We start from the raw sequence: 26,757 nt of genomic DNA, 5'->3' as shown, positions 1-26,757 counted from the left end.
AAAGATGTATGCATGTACGCACGCATGTGCGCGTGCTCACACACACACAGAGGGAGAGAGAGAGAGAGAGAGAGAGAGAGAGAGAGAGAGAGAGAGAGAGAGAGAGAGAATACATTTGCTACCCTATACATACTTCTGAGCACATTCACCCAAGGCGAGCATCTTCTGCTTGTATATACACGTTCCCATTCTCACACAATCCTTATACCATTCCTTATTTACAGGTATCTATACATACAAGCAATGCCTATCCTTCAGAGACACAAGCAGAACCCTATCCTGTGTGCACATACACACATGAGCACACATACATCCACATGCACGCTACATGCACACTCACACATGCACACACACATTCAAAATCACACAGACACAGACGCACACACACACACACACACACACACACACACACACACACACACACACACACACACTGTGCTTTATGCCTTTCTCCCCTGAGTGGCTTCACCCCTCGGCCATTCTCATCTACACCTTGTGTACAGATTAGAAGTTTGTAAATTTATTGTTTCTTTTCCAGGGAGAATTTTTTCAAAGCTTTCCCCCTCTGATCTATAAATGATGAATAATCCCATTAGTAAAGTAATGGATGGTGTAACTTTTATGCAGAGTTTGTCAGGCTCAGTGTTCTTTTGCATTGCTCTCATGACAGCCTTGGGCTGAGAGAGGTAGAGCACCCAATCAGCGGACAGTGCAAAGCCTTCCTCTCTGTGTTACCCAGTTGTTTTTTTGTTTTGAGACTGGGTTTTTCTTTGTAACTTTGGTGCCTGTCCTGGATTTCTCACTCTGTAGACCAGGCTGGCCTTTAACTCACAGAGATTTCCCTGGCTCTGCCTCCAGAGTGCTGGGATTAAAAGTGTGCGCCACTACCGACTGGCTCCCAGTTGTTTCTTTTAGATTCTCAGAAATTATTATGTGGATATATAAAAGAAATTTGTCTCATTTTGGATTCTATGTCCTGTTTGGGTATGTGTACATGAGTGTAGGTGCCCATGGAGACCAGAGGTGTCAGATCCCCCGGAACTGGAGATACAGATGGCACTGAGAGCCCTTGATGTGGGAGCTGGGAGCCAAAGCTGATCATTTGTAAGATCAGTATGCACTCTTAGCTGCTGTGCCGTATCTTCAGCCCCTCTGTACATGGTTTAAAGGATGCTTTTTCTGTGCTCAAGTAGATTTTGAAACTATTGCACTGAACAGCTCCGATAATGCAGGACTCTTCAGAGCATTTCAGATAATTTGCTGTGAGCCAGGCAGTATTTCCAAAACACTTTTGGCCACATATCCTTGTTTTTGCATTGGGATATTGTGTCTCTAAGGCAAGTGTTCCCTGGGAAATACTTTAGGAATCAGTGTTCCAATGGAGCATAGCACTGTCCTTGTGCTAACGAAAAACTACTTTATAGTTTTTTGAGAAGATCAAGTTTTACCTCAGCACATTTCCATAAATCTGACACTTCTTTAGGTTTCTAGTGAAAAGGAAAAGATAAAAATCTATCCTAGGCCAAGAATAAATAAATTTTATGGTAATTTTATGTATGTTAATATGACTTTATGTAAAGAAGGTCTTTGAAAATCAATCACTAATCTCTATAAAGAAGGCAGTGTAATTCTATTTTGACCAGGTATTCTTAATTGGAATGTCAGGGTCTCTTGCTTCCTTATTATATATGTTATGCCAACACAGAAAGTCCTAGAGAATAAAAGAAGGGGAAGGAGGGGTGAAAGAGAAGGGGAGAGGAGGGGAAAGAAGAGACAGATGGATTTGACTGCAGACACAGCACCAGTACTGACACACAGGGCAAGACATAGCAGAAACACCTGCCTCCTCTGTCACGGTCCTTCTGGAACTTTCCCCTGTAAACGTTGACTGCAAAGAACTGTAGGCTCTACCAGGGCCTCCCCTGACTTCTTTCACTATTTGAACCATGATACCCAATACTGTGTGATATGGTGGGCAGATTCCAAGAAGCATATTTGGGAATTGTAAACATTTCTTTCCTATCACTCATAAGCTAGAAGAAAAGGTAGATGTAAAGGCCACTTTGCTTAAAAGCAGAGTATCTGTCTACCATTTAGAGACTTCAGGAATTTAGTTTGTGAGTGAAAGAGGGAGCTTTGACCAAAGAATAATTTTCTTGAAAATCTGAGATTCATGTGGCTTTGAAGTCTGAGCTGTCCTCTTCCTCTCAAATTGAGAGTCTTTCTATATTGATCATTCAAGACCTTAATATTCTCAGACTCAGATCTCCCTGTACTGTTACAATTTTCATGTTTTAAATTTATTTATTCTTTAAGAATTCCATACATGTATATAATATACTTTGATTATGTCTTCCCCTTACTCTTTTTCCTCTTACTTCTGGACCCTTTCTTCCTAAACAATGCCTCCTCAAATTCCTGTCATTTTCTTGTTCACCCACCAATTTCTTTAGTTTTATAACCCACTGAACACAATAGTGCTGTGCATATGAGCATGAAAGGACCATCCACTTGAGCCTAGAAAACCAACCAGATCTTCACCCCCAAAGAAAACTAACTTTCCTGCTTCTAGCCATCATCATCTGCTAGTAGTGTCACAGCTAAGCATAGGAGCCCCTCATGAGCCCTCCCCTATCCATACCAGAACGGTGGCTAGATCTTTTGCAAACCTTTTCCAGGCAGCCAAAGCTGCTGTGAGTTCAAGAATGCAGTTGCCTCATCATGTCCAGGAGACACTATTTGTCAACAGTCTTCTTGCTCTCCAATTTTAAAATGTTTCTCTTCCCTCTTCCATGATGTTTCCTGAACTCTGCTCTGTGTGCATGTGTGTGTGTGTGTGTGTGTGTGTGTGTGTGTGTGTGTGTGTGTGTGTGACATAGATCTCCCATTTGGGGCTGAGCACTCCATAGTCATATAACCTTTGCACTTTGAACAATGTGGTTCTTCATATTAACCTCCATCCTCTGCAAAGCAGACCTTCTCTGATGCGTATTGCATTATTTACTTTTCTTTTGCTCTGATGAAACACCAGTACCATGGTAGGTAACTTACAGAGGAAAGGACTGATTTCAGCTATGGCTCAGGAGGGTTGATTCCATCATGGCAGAGAAGTATGGCAACAAGAAAGCATGGGGAGTGGAACAGCCAGTTGAGAGCTCACATCTTAAACTATAAGCATGAAACAGAGATAGTACACTGGAAGGAGATTCTTTGATAGAAAAACTAATAATTAATTTTAAAGGAACTCACAAAAGCACATACATTCTGGGTCATATTTTGTACAACCTAGGTTTAACATTAAAAAGTGTTAGTTCCTAGTAGGAAATAAACTTGTTGGATGCCTTTTGCCTGGGGGTGTAAGGATGGCTGGGACTGCTGTTCCTCTGGAGGATGTTCTGTACACACCTATGTAGAACTGATTACAAATCATGTCTTAGCACTCAAACCTTCCTCCTCCCTCTGCATGCTACATTGTGCTTTCCTTGAAGGCCACAAAGCCAGTGTCACTATCTCATTTGAAAATGCCTTCCCACAGACAGCCTTCACCAAGAACACATTCTTCAGATAAGACTTACTCTTCCTAATCTGTAGATTACATTTAGTGGAGGAAAAAAAAAAAACTTTCTAAAAAATATTTCAGAATTTGTCTCAGTATCTGGCTTATCTCCAGGAGAGGGCTGTTTTGTCCTAGCTTCAGATAGTTTCACACAGAAAGCCGTCTAAGGCAGCTGTCTCTCTCCTGTTCACTTTCTTCTTCTGATTCCTTCAGAATAAGATCATCCTGGATCCCATGACGTTCAGTGAGGCCAGATTCCGGCCATCGCTGGAGGAGAGACTGGAGAGCATCATCAGTGGAGCTGCCCTCATGGCAGACTCCTCCTGCACACGTGATGACCGTCGCGAGCGGATTGTGGCAGAGTGCAATGCGGTACGCCAGGCCCTCCAGGACCTGCTAAGCGAGTACATGAATAATGTAAGTGCTGGGCTCCAGGCCCTTTCATCTCAGTGGATTGATTGTACTGTATGCTCTTGCGATGAAATCAGGCATAGCAGGAATGAGGACAGGTGTTCTGGAAGAGAGTAAGGTTTCACCAAAGGACCACTTTGGGGGAAGCCTGTGCTCTGACTTCATTTCCAAATGCTTGTTCAAGATGGAAGAATTGAGTGGAGTGTAAAATCTCTGAAACTCTGTTGTTTACTTGAGTGGTGTCATTTTGGTCATTTCAGTGGTTGCAATTTGATTTAAGTTGGTGAAGGTGGATGATTGATGGAAACAAAGGATGCCGTGCCAACTGGTTCTTTACAAAGTACATTTTCAAGGCTAAGAATAACAATAGATGCTAATCTTCAGCCGTGAAAGGCATTAACAAGCACAGCAAGTTTTAAAGTGTTCATGCTGGTCCAACAAAGTGGAAAAGTTCTAGCTGCCCAAAAACGTGGAGGAATATATTAGACCTATTCTACAGGGAAGAATTCTTGTGAGTGAATTTTCAAATAAGTGTAACTGGAGTCTCACTGTTGATGGCACAGACAACACCATTCTCCCCACTTCTTATAAATTGTGTATGTGTGCAAGGTGATTGAATCTGTATTCTTTGCTTTGAAAGGCACTAAATTATAGTGGTGTTCATTTACTGCACTGTTTTAGATAAGTGCCCAGAGTTTGTATGTGTGCGTTAGCAGTGTTCCCCCTGTACAGGATTCTTGTCTTTGAGAGGATCAAGGTCAAGCTGGAAAAGGCTGTCAGTCAAGTCAGGGCTTGGAATATACTATGTTGTTGGAATGGCCTTTCTGGTACTGAGGTATGCTAACAAAGATGCTGAAAAATCTGCAAGCATCTTTGCATTCCGATGCAATACTCCCAGGCAATGCTGCATTCCGATGCAATACTCCCAGACAATGCTGCGACACAGTATCATCCCCCAACCAAGTACCCAGTGACTCTCATCATTTAAGTAAACTCAGGCAGCTTAGTAAATCAGCCGTATAAACTTCAGCAAGGAGCCAGCATTGACAGAAACAGTCTTTTTCCTGTCATCTGAAAAGCAAAAGGAAGTATAGTGGGAACAGCCCAGAAACTAAACTGCCAGATTTGTTTCCTGGGCCAATGATATGACTCACTCAGCAGTTAAAGGAGCTTGCAGCCAAGCTGAAAGACCTGAATTGGATCTCCAGGATCCAAATGGTGGAAGGAGAGAACTACTTCTGAAAGCTGTCCTCTGATCTCCACGTGTGTATATGCCCTGCCCCAAATAAATGAAGAAATATAATAAAAAAATTACTTTTCTTTCCATGAACATTCAGATGATTTGAATTTTGGAAGACTTGTCTATTTTCAGTAAAGATTAAAATGTGGATATCTGCTATGGTATCTAAGCATTTGTGAGGACTTCTCTATAGGACCCTTTGTGACCAGTACATGCTGTGATTCGGCTACATGGATATTCTGTAGGGCACAGCTAGAGATATTGGAGGCCTAGGGCTCTGCTACTCTGAGAAAATCTTTTGCATAGCAGATTTGTAGAAAAGGGATACTCACAGGATCTGGAATTCTACCTGCTGTTGCTTTTAACAGAACAGCATGTAGCTAATGACATGTCTGCAGAATTCAGCTTTATATTACAGAACACTATGATTCCCATAAATGAACAATTATTACCGAAGAAGGTAGTGGGAGTTACAAAAACAGTGATGGTTATAGTCTTAATATGAATAAATAAGAATAAAGTGTATTATCATGAATAGAAGCTGTGGGCTATGGTAAAAGAACAGGCAATTTTAATGTGATATGTGATTTTCATTTGTTGTCTAGGGTACTATCAATGTAGGTGGGTTATTATTTGTTTGGTTGTGTGCATGTATGTGCGTGTGCATGTGCGTGCGTGTGCGTGTGCGTGTGCGTGTGTGTGTGTGTGTGTGTGTGTGTGTGTGTTTCAGTGTCAGCTCATATGGAACAGCAGAGTTTGGTGCATTTTGTATTTTATTGAACTCCAGTCATTTGTAGTTTGGTCAGAATCTTGTGATACAGAAATGGTTTGTACTTTCATTAAAATCCTGGTTTCTCACATAGTTGAAGAATACATAGAAGGCCATCATGTTCAAATTTCCAAGCGTACAAATCTTATTCACATCAAAGACTGAAACAAAACATATCCCATTTGAGTTCACATTGAAACTGTGTGCTGTTCTGTTGAACATCACACTAGTGACTGTAGGGTAGAGCTTGATGCAGCCAAAATGCCACCATGGTTCCTTTATTACTACTTCTACAAAATCAATATGCTTATTTTGATGTGACACATATAAACTTAAAGAGATGGGTTATATCATGGCTTACTTTAGAAGTTTGTAGCAGTAAACACTGACTCAGATCATTATTCCTAGCCAGCTATACATCTTTTTTTTCTGTTCTGTAATCTGTGGGAGTAAATACATCAATTATCACATGCATATTTTGTGTAAATGTGTTAATGACATTAAGATGAAGAGGTCACGAACCCAAATAATTAGAGATTGAAGTCTTGGGGAAACAGTCATTTCTGAATTCCAAAAATATCCTGGTTAGTCCCAGATGAAAATTCAACTTATCATACCCCATTGATATGAAAAGCAACCTTAAGACACTGGACTTCCCAAGTGTGTGGAATGTGGATGGAGATCGCAGAGGGCTGTTGGGCACTAACTGATAGAAGGAGAGTGGGCTTCCTGGGGCGTTGGTTGAGATTTGCCCACTTGGGTTATGTGGAGCTCAGAAGGAGATCGTTGTTTGCTAGAGGTTTTCACAGATGTATGTGATTTGGTGAATTTGCACATGTATGATTTGAAAATGCAGCAAAAAAATGTGCAATTTAAAAAGAAGCTGATAAGAGAAAAACCTGTGTGCAATGACACCAGAGACAAAAACTCGAATCTTAGAGCAGCTAGCATTGGGAAAGGAGTTCAGAATGGTCCTAGGAAAGTCTTCAGTTAGCAAGGCTTTGCATTGTTCTATTCAGCTTCAGACACATCCATAAAAGTAACTGCTCCTTAACACTGTCCACCTTTTGATAGGTTATCATTGTAATTTACATGTGGGGTCTAATGGGTAGAAGCTCTTTTTCCAAAAAGATGTGAGATCTGAACATGTAAATTGGGATTGGTTGCTGTCCATATAAAATGTTCCCAATTATAAGGAACTAATAACTGTCCAATGGAAGCTATTTTATACATCTTAGTTTGGGAACATTAAACTTTCTTCATTAAAAATATTAAAAGTAATTTCAAATATCTATTAAAGTTGGCTTATCTGTGAAGGAAAAAGGGAGCTTCATGATAAATGTGAGGGGACATGGTATTCTACAGATAAGAATTTTATAATGGATTGAAACTTACATTCATTCAACAAATGCACAAATGACTCTTTTGTGATCGACATCGCAATGCTGGAGTGAACAGAGCCAAGCCCTTAGCTTCCACAGTGCTTGTGCTCCAAAGAGAGATGGTGGATATCACATACATGAGTGCTTTGAGCAAGAGCTATTTCATATAGTGATAAGCCAAAATTCAAAACAGAAAGCCCCAAGAAAGAGGAAGGAGGGAGAGCTGTGAGTATGGAGGAAACAAGGATATGAAAGGATGACAGATCAAAGTTCTTCTGGAGGTGTGGGGACAGAGAACACGTTAGGGTGATGAAGCAATAATTCCAAGGGCTTTGGTATCTGGTATACCAGGACATCTGTGAGGAGATGAAGCTCTTATCTGCACAGAGCCTTGTGCATCATTACACAGGATATGTCTGTCATGCTAATGGGAGTAGAGGACATCTGAGAATAGACAGTGCCTTGATTCAGGCATCAAAAAAGTCAAGACATCCTGGGTTCTGTAAGAATCCATGTTAGCATGGTCTCCTTAGACAGTCTACAATAGTAGAAATGAAGTAAAGTGCCCACATTCTGACCGTGAATGTAATAAAAAAAATTTCATATAGCATAGTAACTGAGGAGAATATGTCTGCTGTATAAATGTAAAATAGACATCGGACATCATGAACAACATTTACAGACATGTCAGAAATCCTCATTTGATTTCAATTGCACAGAAAATTTTGATTTACTCCAATGTAGTAGCAATTTGTAAATAGCTCACTTGGCAGTGCCTGCATACTTTGCCAGACAAATTGTATTTGAATGGGTAGTTAAGGAGAAAAATTGTGTTTCAAAATTCTGTCACCAAAATGCCTAAGTATGCTTCTCGTTCTTATAGAAGACTAAAAAAATAGATTATGCATCCTAAGTACTCAACTACAATTCAGAACTATAAGAAAACTTTAATCCTTATTCTAGGTACTAAAACGGTGAATGTGCAACACTGAGAGGCAGTGAGCTGTTTCCTTCTTCATGCACAATTCACCGATGGGCCTTGGTGAGAATACGGAATGTGATTGCCTGGACCATGTGTGCTGTGCAACCTGGTTCAGTTCTACAGCCATACACTCTCTGTATAGCTCTGAATACTTGACTGTTGATGTGTATGTATATGTACATGTATGTGTATATCTGCACATGAGTGCAGATGCCTAGAGAGGCCAGAAGAAAGTTGGGATTACAGGGGACAGTGAGCCACCTACGGTGAATGCTGAAAAGTGAACTGGCATCTGCAAGAGCAGCAAGCACTGTGAACCACCAAGCCGTCTTTGCAGCCCCCCTCTCTCTCTACTTTTTAATTAATGAACTGTTTTCTTTCCCTATGTGTGGGGCTAGCGAGATGACTCAGTGGCTGAAGTGCTTGCTGTACAAGATTGGAACCTGAGTGCTATCCTTGGACCCATGTGCAAGCCAGGTTTGCCAACATGTGCCTATTACCCTTCCACAGCCAGGGACAAAAACAGGGGATCCTGAGGGATCGCTACCATTTAATTTATCCAAACTGGAGGGAGCCATCCATCCCACACTCAACCGATGACCTCCACACGTGCCTGTCAAAACACAATAGTATATACACACACACACACACACACACACACACACACACACACACACTCACGCACAATTAGAGAGGAGAATCTTCACAGTGGAGCAGAAATCCCTTTGGGAAGAGGGCCTTGACAGTCTCTGCTTTGTCAACTGTAGCAGGGGACTTTTTATTTGTATTTTTAAAACATAAAATTGCACATGAAATACATGGATCCATTTTCTTTTCAACTCCTTTGAAGCCTCTCAGTGGGTCTCTGCCCTTAATTTACAAACTGCTACTGAAAGTTGGGTAATTAAAGAACAGAGTAAAACACTGATGTGAGGTGATACACATATATCTTAAGTGCCTGAGATGCCGTTGTCCCAGCCTTAGCTCCACACTAGAATGTAGTATAAGTGGGTATGTCAGTAGCTGTGAAAACATTTCAAGACAAAAAACAAGTTAGAGGAAAAAGCTTTCTTTTAGTTTTTGTTTTGTTTTAGCAAACAGCTCCAGGAAAAGTAAAGTCCGTCTTGGTAGGGAAGGTAAGAAGACACCCAGAAAGCAGAGATCCCATTTCTTTTGCACACAGGAAGCAGGGGGTGGGGATGAAGTGAGGCTAAGCTAAGCTCTTCCCCAGTCATGGCTCCACCCTCTGCTCCAGTGATAGAGGTCTTCCAGCAAGGGACACCCTCTGAAGATCCCATAGCTTCCCCCAACAACAAACTGGGGATATAGTGTTAAAATACACCAGTCTATTGGGAGATTACTCATTCGAATGATCACAGTGAATGGCCTTCCTCACAGAGCCCATGTGTGGGGCTTGGAGGATGCAGTGAGGTCCCCAGAGGTTATTTACAGTCTGATCCTGGGGTCAAACCACAGCCAGCTTTAAACAAATGCTTCCTTATTGTTTCATTGATTCAGTTTTACATTTCCATACAAGTATATCTTATATGTGAGTGTATTCCCTCCTGTAGCCCATCTTCCCTCTTCTTGTTCCTCTTTCAACATTCCTCTTTTGTCCCCTTGACAGCTCCCCATTTGCTTGAAATGTTATTTATACATGCATAATTTTACACATCTGTAGAAAACATAAACAAAAAAAAACCCCTTCTTCCTCAAAGTTGTATAGCATATAAGTGAGGTGAGATCCAGGGACACAGGACCTCAGAAAACCGTGGCCTTTTTATTATTATTTTGTTTTGCTTTTTTATAGTATAGTAAGCATGTGCAGTCATTGTTAAGAATAAAAAGTAAACAATAAAAGATACATAAAATATTACATACTGTTTCCTATATGCAATTACTGTTAAAAGTTGAGTGTGTGCCTTTCTAAAGTTTATAAGCTTTCAGAAGCAGTCTATGTGTGCTAATACACACAAGCTTGTAAGATGACTTGATTTTTAAATAATAAGCTTGCCTTGTAAATGGTATTTTGTAATCTATTTTCTTTACTCAGTATTTTGTGAACATGTTTCCATGTAAATAAATATTCTCTAAACATATGCTTCCTGGCTGAATAGTATTTTATTTTATGACTGTGTAATATCTGACTTAGAAGCAATTCATTTTGGGTATAGTGAAGAATATAGAGATGGATGTTGAAAAAGACAGATACAGAAGCCTATTTATCTGGGCAGTATAGTGTGATTTAAAACCAAAGCATGACTAAGGAAAAGATTTAGGAGAGGTGTGAATACAGACTTGAAATTTAGAAGGTTTTTCACTCCTGGGAAGTTTTATGCAATCAAACATTTGCACATGAACAAAATTAAATTCCTCTGAGAGCCTAGGTTGTCCTTGAACTCAAGGTAATATTTATGCCTCAGCTTTAGTATTAACATCTTGTGTGTAAAGATGTGTGCAGTAGTGGCATGCATCTGCTGTGCCTGCAGCTCAGAAGCCTGAGGCATGAGGATTTTCTGTTCAAGGGCAACTTGGCAGCACAGAGAAAGAAATCCCACCTCTAATAAATAAATGCATGACAAAAAAGTATCTCCTTGAACTTACCTTGCATATACTTTTCTGTGTATTATTGATTTTAGCATATACATTTGATTTTGTTTTATATGAAAAAATCAGGTTTCCATTGTGCCTTCTGTATCAGCATACAGCTAAAAGGGCCCATATAACTACGAGCAAGCCCAATGTCAGGGTTTGATGTCAGGTCCCATAGAAGGATGGAAAGCTACCAAGGGAGTGCCACTAAAAAGGTAACATTGTTGGCTAGGAACTATTTCTCTGGCACATTCTCTTCCTATGGGAGGGCAAGGACAAGAGCCAGTAGTTGCAATTGTTTTTGTGGATGCAGAGTGTGTCTGGGATGCAGCTTAGCTGATAAAGTACTTGCCTAGTATGGAAAGACCCTGGGATCAAAACCTACTTAATGTCTTCTTAATGGAGTTCTTTTAAACTAGATTGACAAATCCCTAAACTGCAGCTTTCCCAGCAGTAAAATGGCCCAAACAGAACTCACACTATCTGGGGTGCACTTGGGGATAGAGTAAGAAGGGGGCAGGAAGAAGGCACAGTGTCAAGGGGCACTCATTTTCTGTCTTCTTCCAAGTGCTCTGATTACCCTATTTGGTTTTACTAACTTTAAATAATAAACCCTATGTTATCAAGGGCATTGTGAATTTCCCAGAGAAGAGGTAACAGCTGCAAAAGAATGCCTCTTTGGATGTTTCTAGTCCAGATCTGTTTCTTTTCTATTCCCCAAGCCATAGATGTCCTGGGCTATGTGTTTCTGTCTCAAGGAACAAACACTATGAGGGACAATCATAATTATTGACAAGGCTAGGGAAGAATGTAATAACCCTTATAAAAGATTTTGGTAGATAACTTTCTGGAAGACTTAGGAAACTGGACTGGTCTACACAGGGCTCAGGCCTCTGCACACAGAAATAAGGCACAGAGTTTTAGAATCAGTCACTTAGATAGGCATGGTTGAATAGGACATGAAACGTGGTCCTGATGGCTTCTAGAGGTAGCCAAGTAGAGCTATTCCATTTGCTATGGTGAATGGAGATAGACTGATATTTTATGTAAGCATGGGGATAATTCCCATTGTATTAAACTAACATGTGTAGCATGAATCTTAAAAGTTCTTATTAATTAAATAAAACCTGAATCAGGTATTGAGGTGAAGCTGGAAGATCAGAGATACAGAACAGGCCACAGCTAACCTCACCTGGCCACCTTCTCAGCTGGTCATGTTTCCTCAGACTGGAAGCTTCTGTGTCCTCATCCCAATGGATCTCAGCTGAACTGTGCTGCTCAAAAGCCTGAAAGCTTAACCAGCCAAAATGCTTAACCAGGCCAAATGCTGCTAGTTTCTGGTCCTCACGCCTTATAAACCTGCTCTCTACCACCACTCCCTTTCTGGGATTAAAGGCATGAGTCACCATGCCTGGCTGTTTCCAATGTGGCCTTGAACTCACAGAGATCCAGAGGGATTTCTGTCTCTGGAATGCTAGGATTAAAGGTGTGAGTGCCACCATTTATTAGCCTTTGTATCTAGTGGCTATTCTGTCTCTGATCCCAGATAAGTCTATTAGGGTGTACACTATTTTGGGGAACACAATACCACCACAAACATGATCTTCTTTTATACCTCTAAAGTATTCTGGCACAGGTCTTGGGTCTTAGGATTTGTCTGTTTGGCAGACAAATGTTACTTGTTTTAAATCTAGGTTCATTTTGGATGGATCAGAGTGGCCATCCCAAGACATATTTAGAAGGCTGGCAAACACCATGGTAGGCAGAGAGATCGAAGTTACAGTATTTCTCTTTATTGGTATCTGCTAGTAGTTGATAAGAATCTAGTAATGAATCTGTTCCTATAGACAGCTAAGGAGATGCTCACTGACTAGTGCTCTTGAGTTAAGGACAGCAAAATTGTCTTACGAATGAGGGCCCAGTCTGCCTATGATAAATTAATTCTGAGCTTACGGTATCCTAACTCCAGAGATTCACAGTTGACTTCTTTCCAGTGAAACAAGAGTCTGATAAAGCATGTCTGTCTTTTTTTCCCTTCTAATACCCTCAGTCACCTCTTTCTGTCTTCTTCCCTGGCTCTTGATTCTCTTTCTACCAACAATATGCCAGGTGAAATTCCTCTATGTTCTTTTGAATGCATAGATGGACTTCCAAGGAGTGCAAGGTGATTGCTGTGAAATGGGAAATGATAAGCAATAAACTGGATCTGACCTATGGAATTGTCATGGCCTATGCTTGGGTTTCAAGTGGGACATACAGGCAGAGAATAAGACACAAAGTTTGGTGACCCTGCTGGATGACTCTAATCCAGGATCTTAGAAGAAGGCCTATTTTCCCCCAGATGGTGATGACATTCAAGTATGGTGTAAGAAAATAAAATATAATTCCAAAAAGTACAAATGAGTCTACCAGGTTGAGCTGAATCCCCAGGGGAGTCCTTACTGTGGAGGAGATGGGAATGAGAGGTGGGCTGGGGGGGAGGGGGAGGAGGGAGGACAGGGGAATCCATGACTGATATGTAAAATTAAATCAAATTATAAAATAAAAAAATGAGAGTAGATACTGTCTTACCTGTTAAAGGGCATGATAGAAACTACCCCTCCTTCAAGAACTTAACACAAGCCCCAGGTCATTTATTTCTAGGGCTCAACAACAAATAATTGCAACATGTCAAGTTAGAGACAGAATTTACTTTTGAAGGCTTTCTGTTGTAGATGATCAAAACACCACGTAGAAGTCAATACCATTAAGTCCAGAAGTTCTTCTTTCACTTTTTTTCAGATTTTACTTTTAAGAAGTTCAGGTTCATTTAAATTTTTTTTTGGTTGAGAATTTTATATGTGTACAATGAAATATAGCATATACAAATCCCATTTCCTCTTCCAAGTCCCCATATATTCTACTCATCACTTCTTTCTCCTAATTTCCTGTCCTCTTAAAAAAGATCCCATTAAGTCCAATAGTACTGCCCAGATGTAAATGAGTGTCCAGCCATCCACTGGAGTGTAGTTAATCTACCAGAGACTACATCCTCAAAGAAGAATGCTACTTCCTCCTGCAGCAACCATCAATTGCCAATAGCAAGGAACTCATTCAAAAATTTGTCTCAAAGTATTTCCAGAGCTGAATTTATAAAGAACCTAGTTTAGATTCTAGAAGCACTAAAAATTCAAGCAAGCCATCATGAGTAAAAACTGACCTGAATGACTAATTACAGAATGAACCTACAATGACTGCAATTACTAGATTATGATTATAGAGTATTTTTTTAAAGCGATGGTAGCATTTGGGAATATGTTGAAGGATCAAAGGATTATCAGACTTTCAAGGGCATACACTGAATGCAGGATTTTGAGTTGTGATGATGGAGAGTGTGTGATGTATGCAGGAGGTTCTTCACTACCTTAGACCTGTACTAGTGAAGAGGAGAAGCACAGTAACTGAGAGTGCTCAGTCTCTGCCTTGCAGAAGGATGATGCTCACAGATGTTTCTAGGGAGCTGAGAACAGTAACCCCAAGCTTCGGCATCACTCGGCTAACCATGGCTTTCTTCCTCCTTACAGGAAAGAAACATGATCAACTAAAGCAGAAAGTGGAATCAAAAAAAAAATATCCCAACAGCAAAATTACTCAGCGTTCTAACTAGTTTCTTTTCTGAACAAATCAATCTCTTAGAGTGTCCTTGAATCATACAAGGTCAATCAATTTGATGAGGAAGAGCACAAGGCATTATGGGATAGTCAGGAGTTGTCTCTAGCTTTGTAAATGAAAGGATTTGCTGACAGTCTGCCCTGCCAAGTCATCAGATTTCATCGTCATAGCTAAGGAAGTAGGAACAAACCAATCTATCAATTGATTGTCTCATGAGAACCTTTACCTCACCACACTGTCAGAGAGATCAGCATGCTATATTCTTTTATCAAACACATGATCCTAGATAAGCCTTTCCTCTAGTTTTTCAAAGTACACAGCATGCCTGGAACAGGGCTTCTCACTCCCCAGTAGGTTATTCCAAAGATAAGCTTTGAAGCCTTCTTTGTTTGGGCCCGACACTGCCTCAGTCCCACAATGAAAAGAATTGTTCCTGATTCAGTTAGGAAGTAATTACACCAGAAGAAATATTTCATTGGTGGTAACATCTCTGTATCCAGGACACAAACTCTCTCTGTGACTTTGTACTCAGTATCCCTTTGATTGCAATGTTCTTTCTCAAACCTTGTGAGGATGGCTTCTTTACCTCTAAAGTTTAGCTTGAATAGGTTCACTTGATTGCATCAGCATATTTAATTTGATAGTAACACCTGCCACTTTCTAAGCGACATCTCCTCTCTGAGCTGTTACTCCCCTACTCTCCGTTCCACTGTTAGAACTTGTTTCTTATGAAGAGGAACCAAATGTAGTTCACAATCAGCAGAACTGAGAACAACTAGCCTGGCACGGGGGAAGCTATAGAGAGACAGTTTTTGATGAAGAAATGCCTTTCTCTTCATCTTCCGTAATAATAATAAATTATAATGAGGATAGAAGGAGTAGCGAGGAGGGAGAGAGGAGAAGGGGAAGCAAAACCCATGTTTTTAGTACATTAAGTTTCATATTTAGAGACAGTGGTTCCTCCCTGTCTCCTACTCAGCCAGTTGATGAAACAATCAATAAGCTAAGATGAACTCTGCTTGTTTCTTTTTGCTTCACGTTGTGGTGTTCAGGCCTTTCTCCATAGTTGGAGCTTTCCTAAGGCCCTAGGAAAGGGCTTCATCAGATCTCTCTAGAAGATCTTGAAATGATCCCAGTAATTGTCTTGTTGTTGTCATTGTTTGAGGCATGGCCTTATAGCTTAGGCTGGTCTCAAACACGACATGTTACCAAGGCTGGACTTGAACCATTGGTTTTCCTACCTCAGGATCCCACCTGCTAGGATTACATGTGTCACAAGACTGAAAAGGAAACACATCATTTGCTTTATCTTCTGTTCAGATATCTTCCCTGGGCAGTTTCTCATTGTCCTTGCTAGGACAGCATGCCTGTCTGGACATGTCCGTAGGGATGAGTCCCAAGAGCTAGGTGCATCTTTCATTGCCAGTAACTAAGTATTTTACAGGCTATACTATAGGCACCAAAGTTATTAACTCATTGCTTCCTGGAAAACATCAAGAGTTTCTTTATACACCTATAAATCATTACAGAAGGTAGAACTCACCACTGAGACATTCTGTGAGTCCCCACCCAGTCTGCATAATCACAGTGTCCCACAAAGAGAGGTTTTAATTGCTAACTTGATCAAGTACTTAGGACATTCTTTTATTTGTATTGTATTGCTGTTTGTGTGTGTGAACGTTTGTGTGCATGTGTGTTGCTGGAGAATTTTTCTCCAGCTCCCGCCGCCAAGTCCCATCTGTCCCAGAGCCCACTTACAAAATAAACACACAGACTCATACATTATTTAAACTGCTTGGCCATTAGCTCAGGCCTATCATTGTCTAGCTCTTACTCTTATATTTAGCCCATTTCTATTAATCTTTACTTTGCCACATGGCTCGTGCCTTACCAGTACTTTACATCTTCCTTGTCCTGGCAGCAGCTCCAGGCAGTCTCCTCTTTCCTTCCTCCTTCCTCAATTCTCCTCTCTCCTTGTCCTGCCTATTCTTCCTGCCTGGTCACTGGCCAATCAGTGCTTTATTTATATAGAGTGATTTCCACATCACATATGTATATGTGTACTGGTGTACAATCACATTTGTGCACAAGTGTAGACCAGAGGTCAATGCCAGGTGTCCGTTGTCTTTCACTCTCCAACTTATTTCCAAGCAGGGTCTCTCACTGAAGCTCACTTATTTGGCTGGACTGTCTGGCCAGCAATCCCCAGAGATCCTTCTGTCTCTGCCTCAGAGGTCTAAGTTACCTGTGCACCCCACTATGCCCATCTTCTTGTGCAGTAAGTGGGATCTGGAGATCTGAACTTGCATTCCCCTGCTTATACATGGCAATCACTTTATTAATCGATCTCTTTCTCTCTCCAGCCCCATCCAGATGATTCTTGTGCTCAGGCAGGGAACTCTGGATGAAATAAGACAATGGATTAAATCAAATGTTGATTTAACTCAACAAAGGTTTAAAACAGGCTTTCATCTTTTTGTCAGTGGGAATACATACTGTTTTTTGTTTTCTTTAAGTAAGAAAAATACATCTGGCAAAGTATTGTTGAGCTGTCGTACCCAGCCAGGCATGCAAAATCAGTGGAACTCTGGTGCCAGCTGATGTCTTCTTTGAATCTATAAGGAAGAGACAAGCAGGCCTGTCCCAGCATCTCACCCTATGAGCTGCTAATTGAAGGGTAGCTGTTTGTTCAAAGCTTCCAACTGTCTAGCCTTCCGCCCCCAAACACACCTCTTCCTATACATCATCCTATACACCTACTCTGCCATTTGTAAGAAGACAGTTGCCATCCTTGAAAGGCTGGACTCTCTTTATAAGCACCAGAATTGAAATGCCTGGTCAAGTGGATTTTTCAAAAATCAATTCATAACAGCTTCATTGCTGTCTACATTTTCTGCTAATTGCCATGTTGGTTGCAGCTGAAAGATTGAGAGCCTCCTCCAGAGTAACCCACTACCCAGTTTACCTTGAACAGAGTTTTGGTTCCAGATTCTGGGTGTGCAGGAAGGTGTACATGTGTGCGGAGGGGGACCAGGAGGCAACCTTCGGGATTGTCCTCATGCTTGAAAATCAAACTGGACTTCACAGACTAAACTATGAAACCAGCCATATTCAATATTATTTTTTGTCAAGTCTAGAGCAAGGTATCTCAGAAGAAGCAGAACTTTATGGACTGTTCTAGAAATTTTGAACTTTGGGTGTCAAATCTACAGAAGGAGATGAAAAGACATCTTATAGGACCATAAGCCAGTTCTAAACCAACAGATTTCTAATATCAGAGCCAGGGAAGATACCTTTTAGTAGATGCCCTAGGGAATTCTCCTGTCTCCATCCCTTACCCACTGTCTTAGTTTCAATTTTGTTGCTATGATAAAGTATGCTGACAGAAGCAACTTAGGGAAGAAGGGGTTTATTTTAACTCATAATTCCAGGCTACAAGCCACAATAGGGAAAGTCACAGAATTTGAAGCAGATAGTCACGTTTCATAATCAAGAGCCCAGAGAAAGGAGATAATGCATGCATGCCTGTGCTCAGCTTGCTTTTCCACCCTTTTACAGTTCGGAATTTGCTCCCTAGTGAATAGCACCATCCACAGTGGGTAGGTCTTCTCACTCCAACAACATTATCAAAAGTATCACCACACAGACATGTCCACAATCCAACTTGTTTGATACAAATCCTCATTGAGACTGTCTTCCCAGGTAACTCTAGATTGTGCCAAGTTGACAATCAAAACTAACCATCTTAACCATCTTGGACTACAGAGGCATTGTGGACCAACCTACTTTATCATTGTTCCTTTGGGAAATAAACACCACAGTTGCCCTTTTCTGTTCTGTGAAAATCATCCTGCTCCACCCCAGCCAGCAAACCACTTGAGACCTTCCCAGGGGAACCCTCCCCCCTTAATAATGACTCAAAAAGACATTAGAATATTCTGAGTTTCACTTCAAATAAATCAAAAGAAGGAGACACACAAAAAGTTGTCATTGACATTTTCACTATTTGGATGTTAGAAGTCAACAGTTAGGGACCTGTAGGCAGAATCTAATTTTATATATTTTAATCTCTTCCAAAAAGATACCCAAACTGTAGCATGAATCTTAAAAGGCCTTATTAATGAAAACAAACCAGAGCCAGGTATTTGGGTGAATGTTGAAAGATCAGAGAAACAGAACAAGCCACAGCCTCACCTTGCAACCTTCTCAGCCAATCCTGTTTCCTCAAACTGGAAGCCTCTGAGTCCTCATCCAGAATGAATCTCTGCTGAACTACTGCTAAAATCCTAAAAGCTTAACCAGACTCTAGTTCTTGGTCCTCACACCTTATATACCTTTCTGCTTCCTGCCATCACTTCCTGAGTTTAAAGGCATATGTCACCATGCCTGGCTGTTTACATGTTTGAACTCACAGAGATCCAGATGGATCTCTGCCTCCTGAATGCTAGGATTAAAGGTGTATATGTCACCATTTTCTGGCTTCTATGTCTGTCTAGTGTCTGTATCTGACCCCAGATAAGTTTATTAGGGTGCACAATAGAGTGGGGAACACAATATCACCACACCAAACCATTTGCAAAGATGCTTTTCTCTACAACAGAGCCATTTATACACAAATAAATTCTCCCTAAATTTCATCTTGTTGCAGACATTGACTACTTCCTTGGGTCTGTTTGCCTCATTTTCCCACTTTATAAAACCAATAATATAATGCCTCTTCTTTACTTAAAGGATAACACAACCATTTTCCTGAAGCCCCTGTTTCTGATTTCAGGCCATTTAGATGAACATGAGCAACAGGCTATCTGCTGATAAGTGAGTGGTTCTTGGGGTTCTGACCTCACGTGACCAGTTAGAGTTAAATTTGTAGCTCAGATCTTCGGGCTCTTTCATTGTACCATTTTGATTCTTTGCCCTGTTTGCCTTTGATTCCTGTTTTGTATTTTAATAGATCTGGGTACATCACTGAGCTTTTATATTCTTTGCCCATTTAATGCCCCACATTGTCTATTGGCTACCTTGGCTGCCATGATTCATTTGTTCTCCCAGAGTTAGTGGATTCTACATTACTTTTGTGGAAGCATACAAGCACCAGAACAGACGGACCCAAGGACATGTCCAAGAAGAAGGGAGACACCACATTCTAATGGGGCAGCAGTCCCAGTTCCTCAGGGAGGGCAAAGAACAGCCTCTGTTGTCAAGAAGATGGTATGAAAGGATGAGACAATTAAATCTGGTTTCTTTCCAGGGTAAAAACTCCAATTGCCTAAATCTCTAGGTAGTACCTATCCACTTTGCAGGGGTAGCAAGGGCCATAGCCATAGCAGTCAGTATTTGTATGTCAACCTTCCCACAATTCCCAGTGTTTAGTTCAGTGTTGCTGTGCTCAGCTAGGCATGTCTTTCCAAAATCCTGATTTTTATCTTTCCTGAAAGTAAATCTCAATTCCTTACAACTTGGAGTAGGAGAGAATATGAATTCTTTCTTTAGATCCTTCTTCCACTCTGAGTATGGATGATTTATATACTTGATGAGTAATTGTATATATTTGTAGGCTACAGAGTTGTTCTTCAGCTTGTGTATACATTATGAACAGATTAAAGCAAGCTAGGTAATAGATCTGTTACCACCTTTTGATAAGGGCATTTTTAAAATACACAATATATTATTGACTGTAGTCACCATGCTACATAATAAATTAAAATCAGTTCCTTATATGTAACTGAAATTGAGTGCCACATTCTCCCACCTCAGCTTCTAGGAGCCATCATGCTATTTTTCTATGAAACTAATGTTTCACATCCAATGTAAAACATCATAGAGTATTGACTTTCTATATGGGTAGGGACATTAGTATAGCTCTGCTACCTCTTTGGAGAGAGGGTCTCATTCTGTAGCCCAGGCTGGCTTAGAACTCAGGACAATTTTCCTGCCTCAGCCTCCCAAGAGAAGTTGTGTGTTGTCACAACACTATTTTATAAAATAGAGTGGCACCTCAAAATAATACTGAAGCTATAAGTATCATATGCCTGCTCCCCCTGCATTCCTCTGCCTATGTATTCAAAGGAATTGAAATGGGTGTGTTGATAGGGATGTTGACATGCCTATATTCATGGCAGCATTGTTCACAATAGCCTAGACAAGGGTCATCCAGTACACAAATAAAAGAAATTTGGATATATACACAATGAAACATAATACAGTCATCAAAAAAGAAAATCCCCTCACTAAGGCAACCCAGCTGCACCTGGAGCTCTAGCTGCCTTTTGGAGAACTGGATCAACAGGCATCTTTTAAAATTCTCATTTTTCTCTTTCCTTTGCTGCAGAGGAAGTGATGCTTCAAATCCCTGCATCTTTGACAATTTTGCAGTGTAAATTGGCTTGTTCTGGGCTTTCCCGTGTCTGGCTGAGGATCCCACTTTCTCAGTGCTCCTAAATGAGCTAGCACCTCTTTTATCTGATATATGGCTTTCAAAATATTGAAGCTTTTAAAAAAACAACTGCTATTGATGCTTTTAAAAGGAAACCGGATGCCTTTAAATGGTTATTGCTCTTGGTCATTTTGATGGGGTTTGAGAAAACAGAAGTGGTAAATGTGTGTGCTGAGTCGGCCACCTTCAGCCACGCCTTAGTTATTTTAAAACTGCAGTGCACCGCTGGACCTGGTGCTCAAGACACAGACCTGCACCTTGACCACAGAGGGGAATCCAGACAGGATGATTAGTGTAGAATTTCAGAGGAAGCTGAGCATAAACATGTGGGAGTCCAGCTTAGGTTGGACATCAACTTGATTTTGTAGTTTTATTCAAGTGTTTACAAGACTCTCAAATGAAAGCATGACAGCTGTTGTTTCTAACTCAGATGGTCAGGGAAGTGTTGCTATGAATGGCTGGTCATTCTTTTGTGGCCATGTCTGACAGCTGGCAAAGCTGGGATTATTCACATGATGATAAATAACTGTTCAGAAGCTTAATTTTGTAGTCTCCTTCATGCTGTCTTCTGATGAGCCAGAGGCTGGTATGAGTGTCATCTGCCCCACTAGTTACAGGGAACTGAACACAGTGATTCTGTGTCCCATGTTATTAGACTTTGCTGGCTTGCAATTTCTCACCCAATGCAAGTGAAGCTTCAGCATATTACAAATGGATCCCTCTCTTCTTTTATTTTTTCAAAGGATATTTTTAAGTCAGATAAATTCATCTTTCGTGTTACTGGCATTTTCCTCATGACATCATTCTCTCTATAACTCTACCTTGGCAATTTTCATGAATTTCATTAATACATATTAATTGTATAAAAGAATTGCTTTCACCTTGACATTTTCGTGTATGTTTTGTATTGATTTATTCAGTGTCTGTGGGCACATGTGCGTGTGTGGAGGTCAGAGAACAGTTTGTGGGAGTTTGTTTTCTCCTTCATGATGAGGGTCCCAGAGGGTGAACTCAGGTTGTCAGGCTTGCAGCAAGTGTTTTTCTGGCTGAGCCATCTCCCTGACCCTTCATTGTATTTACACACACACACACACACACACACACACACACACACACACACACACATCTCAGCTCATTTGCTCCTCCTTCCCAATATTCCCCCTTCTACTTTCATGATATTTTGCTCTCTGTAGATTACGCATACAATAGAAAACATGTACTGTGTATCGCTCATGGTCTTGCTTATGTTAGCTGATATGGTAATCTCCAGTTCACCACGGTTGTGTTCTTCTCTGGGGTTGAGTAATATCCCACTACAGGAACAGCACATTAACGTTATCTTCACTCTTTCTTCCGGATACCAGTGCTTACATTTCTATATTCCTAAAACTTTTTCAAGCATATGGCCTAATTATTTGATTTATAAACATACAGATCATTATGATTATTCATTTAGAGTGTTATCTGAAACCCATATGCAATTATCAAAAACAGTGATAAGAGACAAAGATGTGGGACATTTAACCTGCAGGACAGTCATTTGGGAGGTTTCATTGATGTATTACTAACATATGGTAACTATTATCAGGACACTTTATTAAACTTTTCCTACCAAATTAATATACCCATGAAAAAAGTACAACTAAACTAAAACTTATTTACTAAAAAAGATGACTATAACTTGGGACAATGATATATTTAAAGTGTAAGAAAATAACTGTCACCTATGCTGTAAGGGTTTGAGGTCTAATTCTGCAAGTCTTGTGGCAACTGGTAATTCAGGCTTTCCTAGGGGTCAGCAAGGATTTGGAATGAGCTCTGTTCCTTCCGTACACTCCCGGATAACTTCTCCCCAAGTTTCCCTGCTACTTATTGAATAAAATATTTGATTTTCATGTGAGATGAAAGCAACTTAAAAGTCCTGAAATCTTGTTGATAGGAAAATAAAGATATTATTTACATGAAAATTACATCCAGTATTTTTATCTGTTGTATCCAAATCATTCACAGAAAATCAATTATTGAAGTATAAATTCTTTCAATTCTATGCAATGGATCTGAAGATCTATGTGGTTGAAAATAGAAACCAGGTTTTTACCACCTAGCAAACCTGTTCTGAAATACCCAGGTGATTGTAAATTCTGATCCATGGCCATTAGCTTTATATATTTGATGAATAAAATCTGCCCAGGCAAATAGATTTTGCCTCTAAGTCTCCATGCAGAATTCCTGGGAAGGCCCTGGTCAAATCTGCCAACCCACAGGGTTTCGCTCTCATGCTTGTGCATTCTTTGCCAGCTGATAAGTCACGAGCAGTCCTTTGATTGCAATACTGCTAAAACTTTTCCCTGACTGGTGTTTGCCATTTCTAAAGAGTGTATTGTGATTTTTAGTTTTTTAGAATAGTAGAAATATGGTATTTGGCAGAGAAGAGGGGTTCTGATCAAACATCTCCATAAAGCATTTTGACTGTTTTGTTCATGCGTGTTATTTCCTTCCTTGACAGTGACAGGAGAATCAGAGGCCTTTTCTCACCCTGTAATGAACAATTGAATTATTCCAACTCAGTTCAGCAGAACTAATGCTTACTTGCTGGGTAAATCAATCTGTTTGCTTTCTTTAATACAAAAAGGAAACAATTGTAAAGTTAAGTTAATATTTTCACTTTATAAATTCTTACAATAACAGAAATTAATCACTGTGAAGCCAGGCTTGAGAATCTTTTGTTTACCTAATCCAATTTTATTGGGAAAAAATATTAAAATTATTGAGTGCTTGGGGAGTTATTCAAGGATACCAGAATACAATGAATATTGCACAATTGAATGACTGACATATTTTGTAGCTGAATGTTATTACTATCTGATTTTCAAATGTGGTGGGAAAAAATATGTAGCAAGGCAGATGTAGGTAGAAACAATTTAGTGTCTCCAGGAGACAGGAATGAAGTAATGGAGTTAATACTTGTCATATTTGGAAGATGTCCACTCAGTAACTAAGACATATCAAATTAGCAAAAGATCTGTATAGAAGGAAAACATAGAAATGGACAAAGGGTGTATTTAACAATTATCAATATCATTAGTCAATAGGGAAATGCAAATCAAATGCACAATGAGACAGGACTTTGCTTCAATTCCAAGGGCTATCATGCAAAGATAAAATAATAATAATAATAATAATAATAATAATAATAATAATAATAGCTGGAGAAGACTCAAAGAAAGGGAATGCTTGCAGACTGTGTAAAGGAATATAAATTGGTACGGACATTATAGAAAACCATATGGCAAATCCACATGAAACCCGAAATAGATCTACCCAACAGTGCACACTCACACCATAGGAAATGATGGCACTCTGTGTGAGAGACACCTGAATAGTAATGTCTTTTGAAGCTTACTTATAATAGCCGAGTTATGTAATCAAATACCTACCAGTATTTGATTGATAAAGTCAATACCGTACACACACAGACATACAGAAATGCACACACACATACATACATATACACATACATGATGGTATGCTCCATACCTCTAAAAATGTGTAGAATCCTGTCATTTGCTACAACATAGAATGGACACGGAGGATATTATACTATATGAAGTTTGAGCTGGGCTCAAACAGACAAACACTAGATGACCTCCCTGATATGTAGAGTCTAAAACAGTTGATCTGACAGCATTTGCAAGTTGAATCTGGTTTCTAGAGGCTGAAAGGAATTGAGAGGAGGAATAATGAAGAAGGATTAGTAAATTAGTCTAATCTTTCAGTTAGGTAGGAGGAATAAATTCTGATATTTTCTGATACAGTAGGGTAAACATAATTAACAGTAACAAATCATATGTCTCAAAATAGGTAGAAGTTCTTAAATATCTTCAACACAAAAATAATCAAAAAATTTAGGGAGATGAATATGCAAATTATCCTGATTTGATTATAACCCAGTGTGTACATAAATCAAAACATCATATTATGCCTCATAAATGTGTACAAATATTATGTCAGTCAAAAGTAAATTAATCTGAAAAATAAATAATGCAGAAATGACGGAGAAGGCACTTTACGTGGAAAGAGTGGCATAAGCCAACACTTGTTATGTACATGGTAAGCTTGGTAAGGAGAAGGAGCTGCTTTATTAGATAAAAAAGATTTAAGGATAGCAAGATAGAAAAATAGGTGAAAATCATGTACATTTGGATTGTAGAAGTCTAGAAGAATAAGAAATGCATGTCTTAGAGTGGAGAGATTCTTTGCAAAGTGCTTTCCAGGCAAGCATGAGGACCTGAGTGTATCTCCAGAATATATGTTAAAAAGCTTGGTGAGATGGTATGTTATCTGCACATGTGGAAACAGGTCAATTCCTTGGGGCCCCTGGCCAGCATAGTCTACTTGGTAAGTTACAGGTCAGAAAGAGATGATGTCTCTAGACAATGTAGGGACTAGTGAATTAGCTGAGTGAGTAAAAACATCCAAAGCTCAGGACCCGAGTTTAGTCTCAGAGCCCACATAGGCTGAAAAGCAGGGACACAATATTCACAGTGCTGTCCTCTGACCTCTACATGTGTGCTATGCACACACATATAAATGCCCCCATTATATACACAATATGATAATAACAATTTGTTTTTTTTTTTAAAGCAAGATGGAAAGAACCTGAGTAATGATACCAAGGGTTCACTAAAGATGCCAAAGGTCAACGCTAACTACCACACACAGATGCACAGACATGCAGCCCCCATTTGTGTATGAACACACCACACACACACACACACACACACACACACACACACACACACACAAGCAACGCATACTTCTGCGGGCTATCAGCTTGCAGTGGGGAGCGGCTTCTGGAAGTGACCACGGAAGAACAGCTTCAGAGATCATTTGGTGAACTTAAGAATGTCCAAACATATAAAATAATCATGACAAGGACTGGAGCAGTGGCTCTGGAGGTAAAGGCACTTGCTGTCAAACTGGTGACCTGAGTTCAATCCCATAGGGTAAAAGGAAAGAATTTACTCCTGAATGTTATCTTCTGACTTCCACAGGCACATTGTGATACTCTCACACCTATACACACACACACACACACACACACACAAAAAAAAAAAACTATAAGTAAATGTAACGTTTAGAAGTTTAATTTTTAGAAAGTGAAGAGGAACATGAATAAGACAGTATAAAGGAAAAAAGAAAGGGTGATGCAGGTTAAGGAAACAAGTTCATGGTAAACTGATGACCGATTGATTTTAAGAGAAAAGAGGGAAGGAACCTAAAATACTCTTTTTGTACTCTTCTGAGGCATGTTTGTTATTTATTCATTAGGTACATACATATCTAAGTTGTAGAGGATCAAATTAATTAATAATGTCTCTTTTCAAAACTAAAACCATTTAATAGTGTATAAACTATGTACTATGTTGGATTTGGTCATAGGTGTTCTTATGTAAATGTATGTCTTACTTTGCTGCTTAATATATTCACCCACAAGAATTGTCTTTGATTTAATATTTGCAATTGTCAGGCATTCTTGATTGGTAGTACATTGCAATTAGCTGAGGATAGGCTTGTGTGTAAAATTTCAGAGTCCGTTTTCATGAACTCCTGACTAATGACCAGCATTGGCCTCTTTGGTGGTTACCTTCAACCTCCTGTATGGATTGTAACAACTTTCAAGAGTTTGTTTTAAAATGATGAGCTTAGAAGATATCGTAGCTGATAAAATGTTCACCATG

General features: G+C 39.9%; 1 protein-coding gene across 1 annotated transcript in view; it reads left to right on the top strand.

Moving 5' to 3' along the window:
• The window catches only part of Ctnna2 (catenin alpha 2), a 1,102,240-nt gene that overhangs the window by 356,540 nt on the left and 718,943 nt on the right, over positions 1 to 26,757 (top strand). The window contains 1 exon segment of the mRNA XM_028871390.2: positions 3,770 to 3,973. Within this exon segment, the coding sequence (XP_028727223.1) occupies positions 3,770 to 3,973 (204 nt within the window).

Source organism: Peromyscus leucopus, chromosome 3, assembly GCF_004664715.2.
Source record: "Peromyscus leucopus breed LL Stock chromosome 3, UCI_PerLeu_2.1, whole genome shotgun sequence".
NCBI lineage: Eukaryota > Metazoa > Chordata > Mammalia > Rodentia > Cricetidae > Peromyscus > Peromyscus leucopus.
This window is presented reverse-complemented; position numbering and strand designations above follow the sequence as displayed.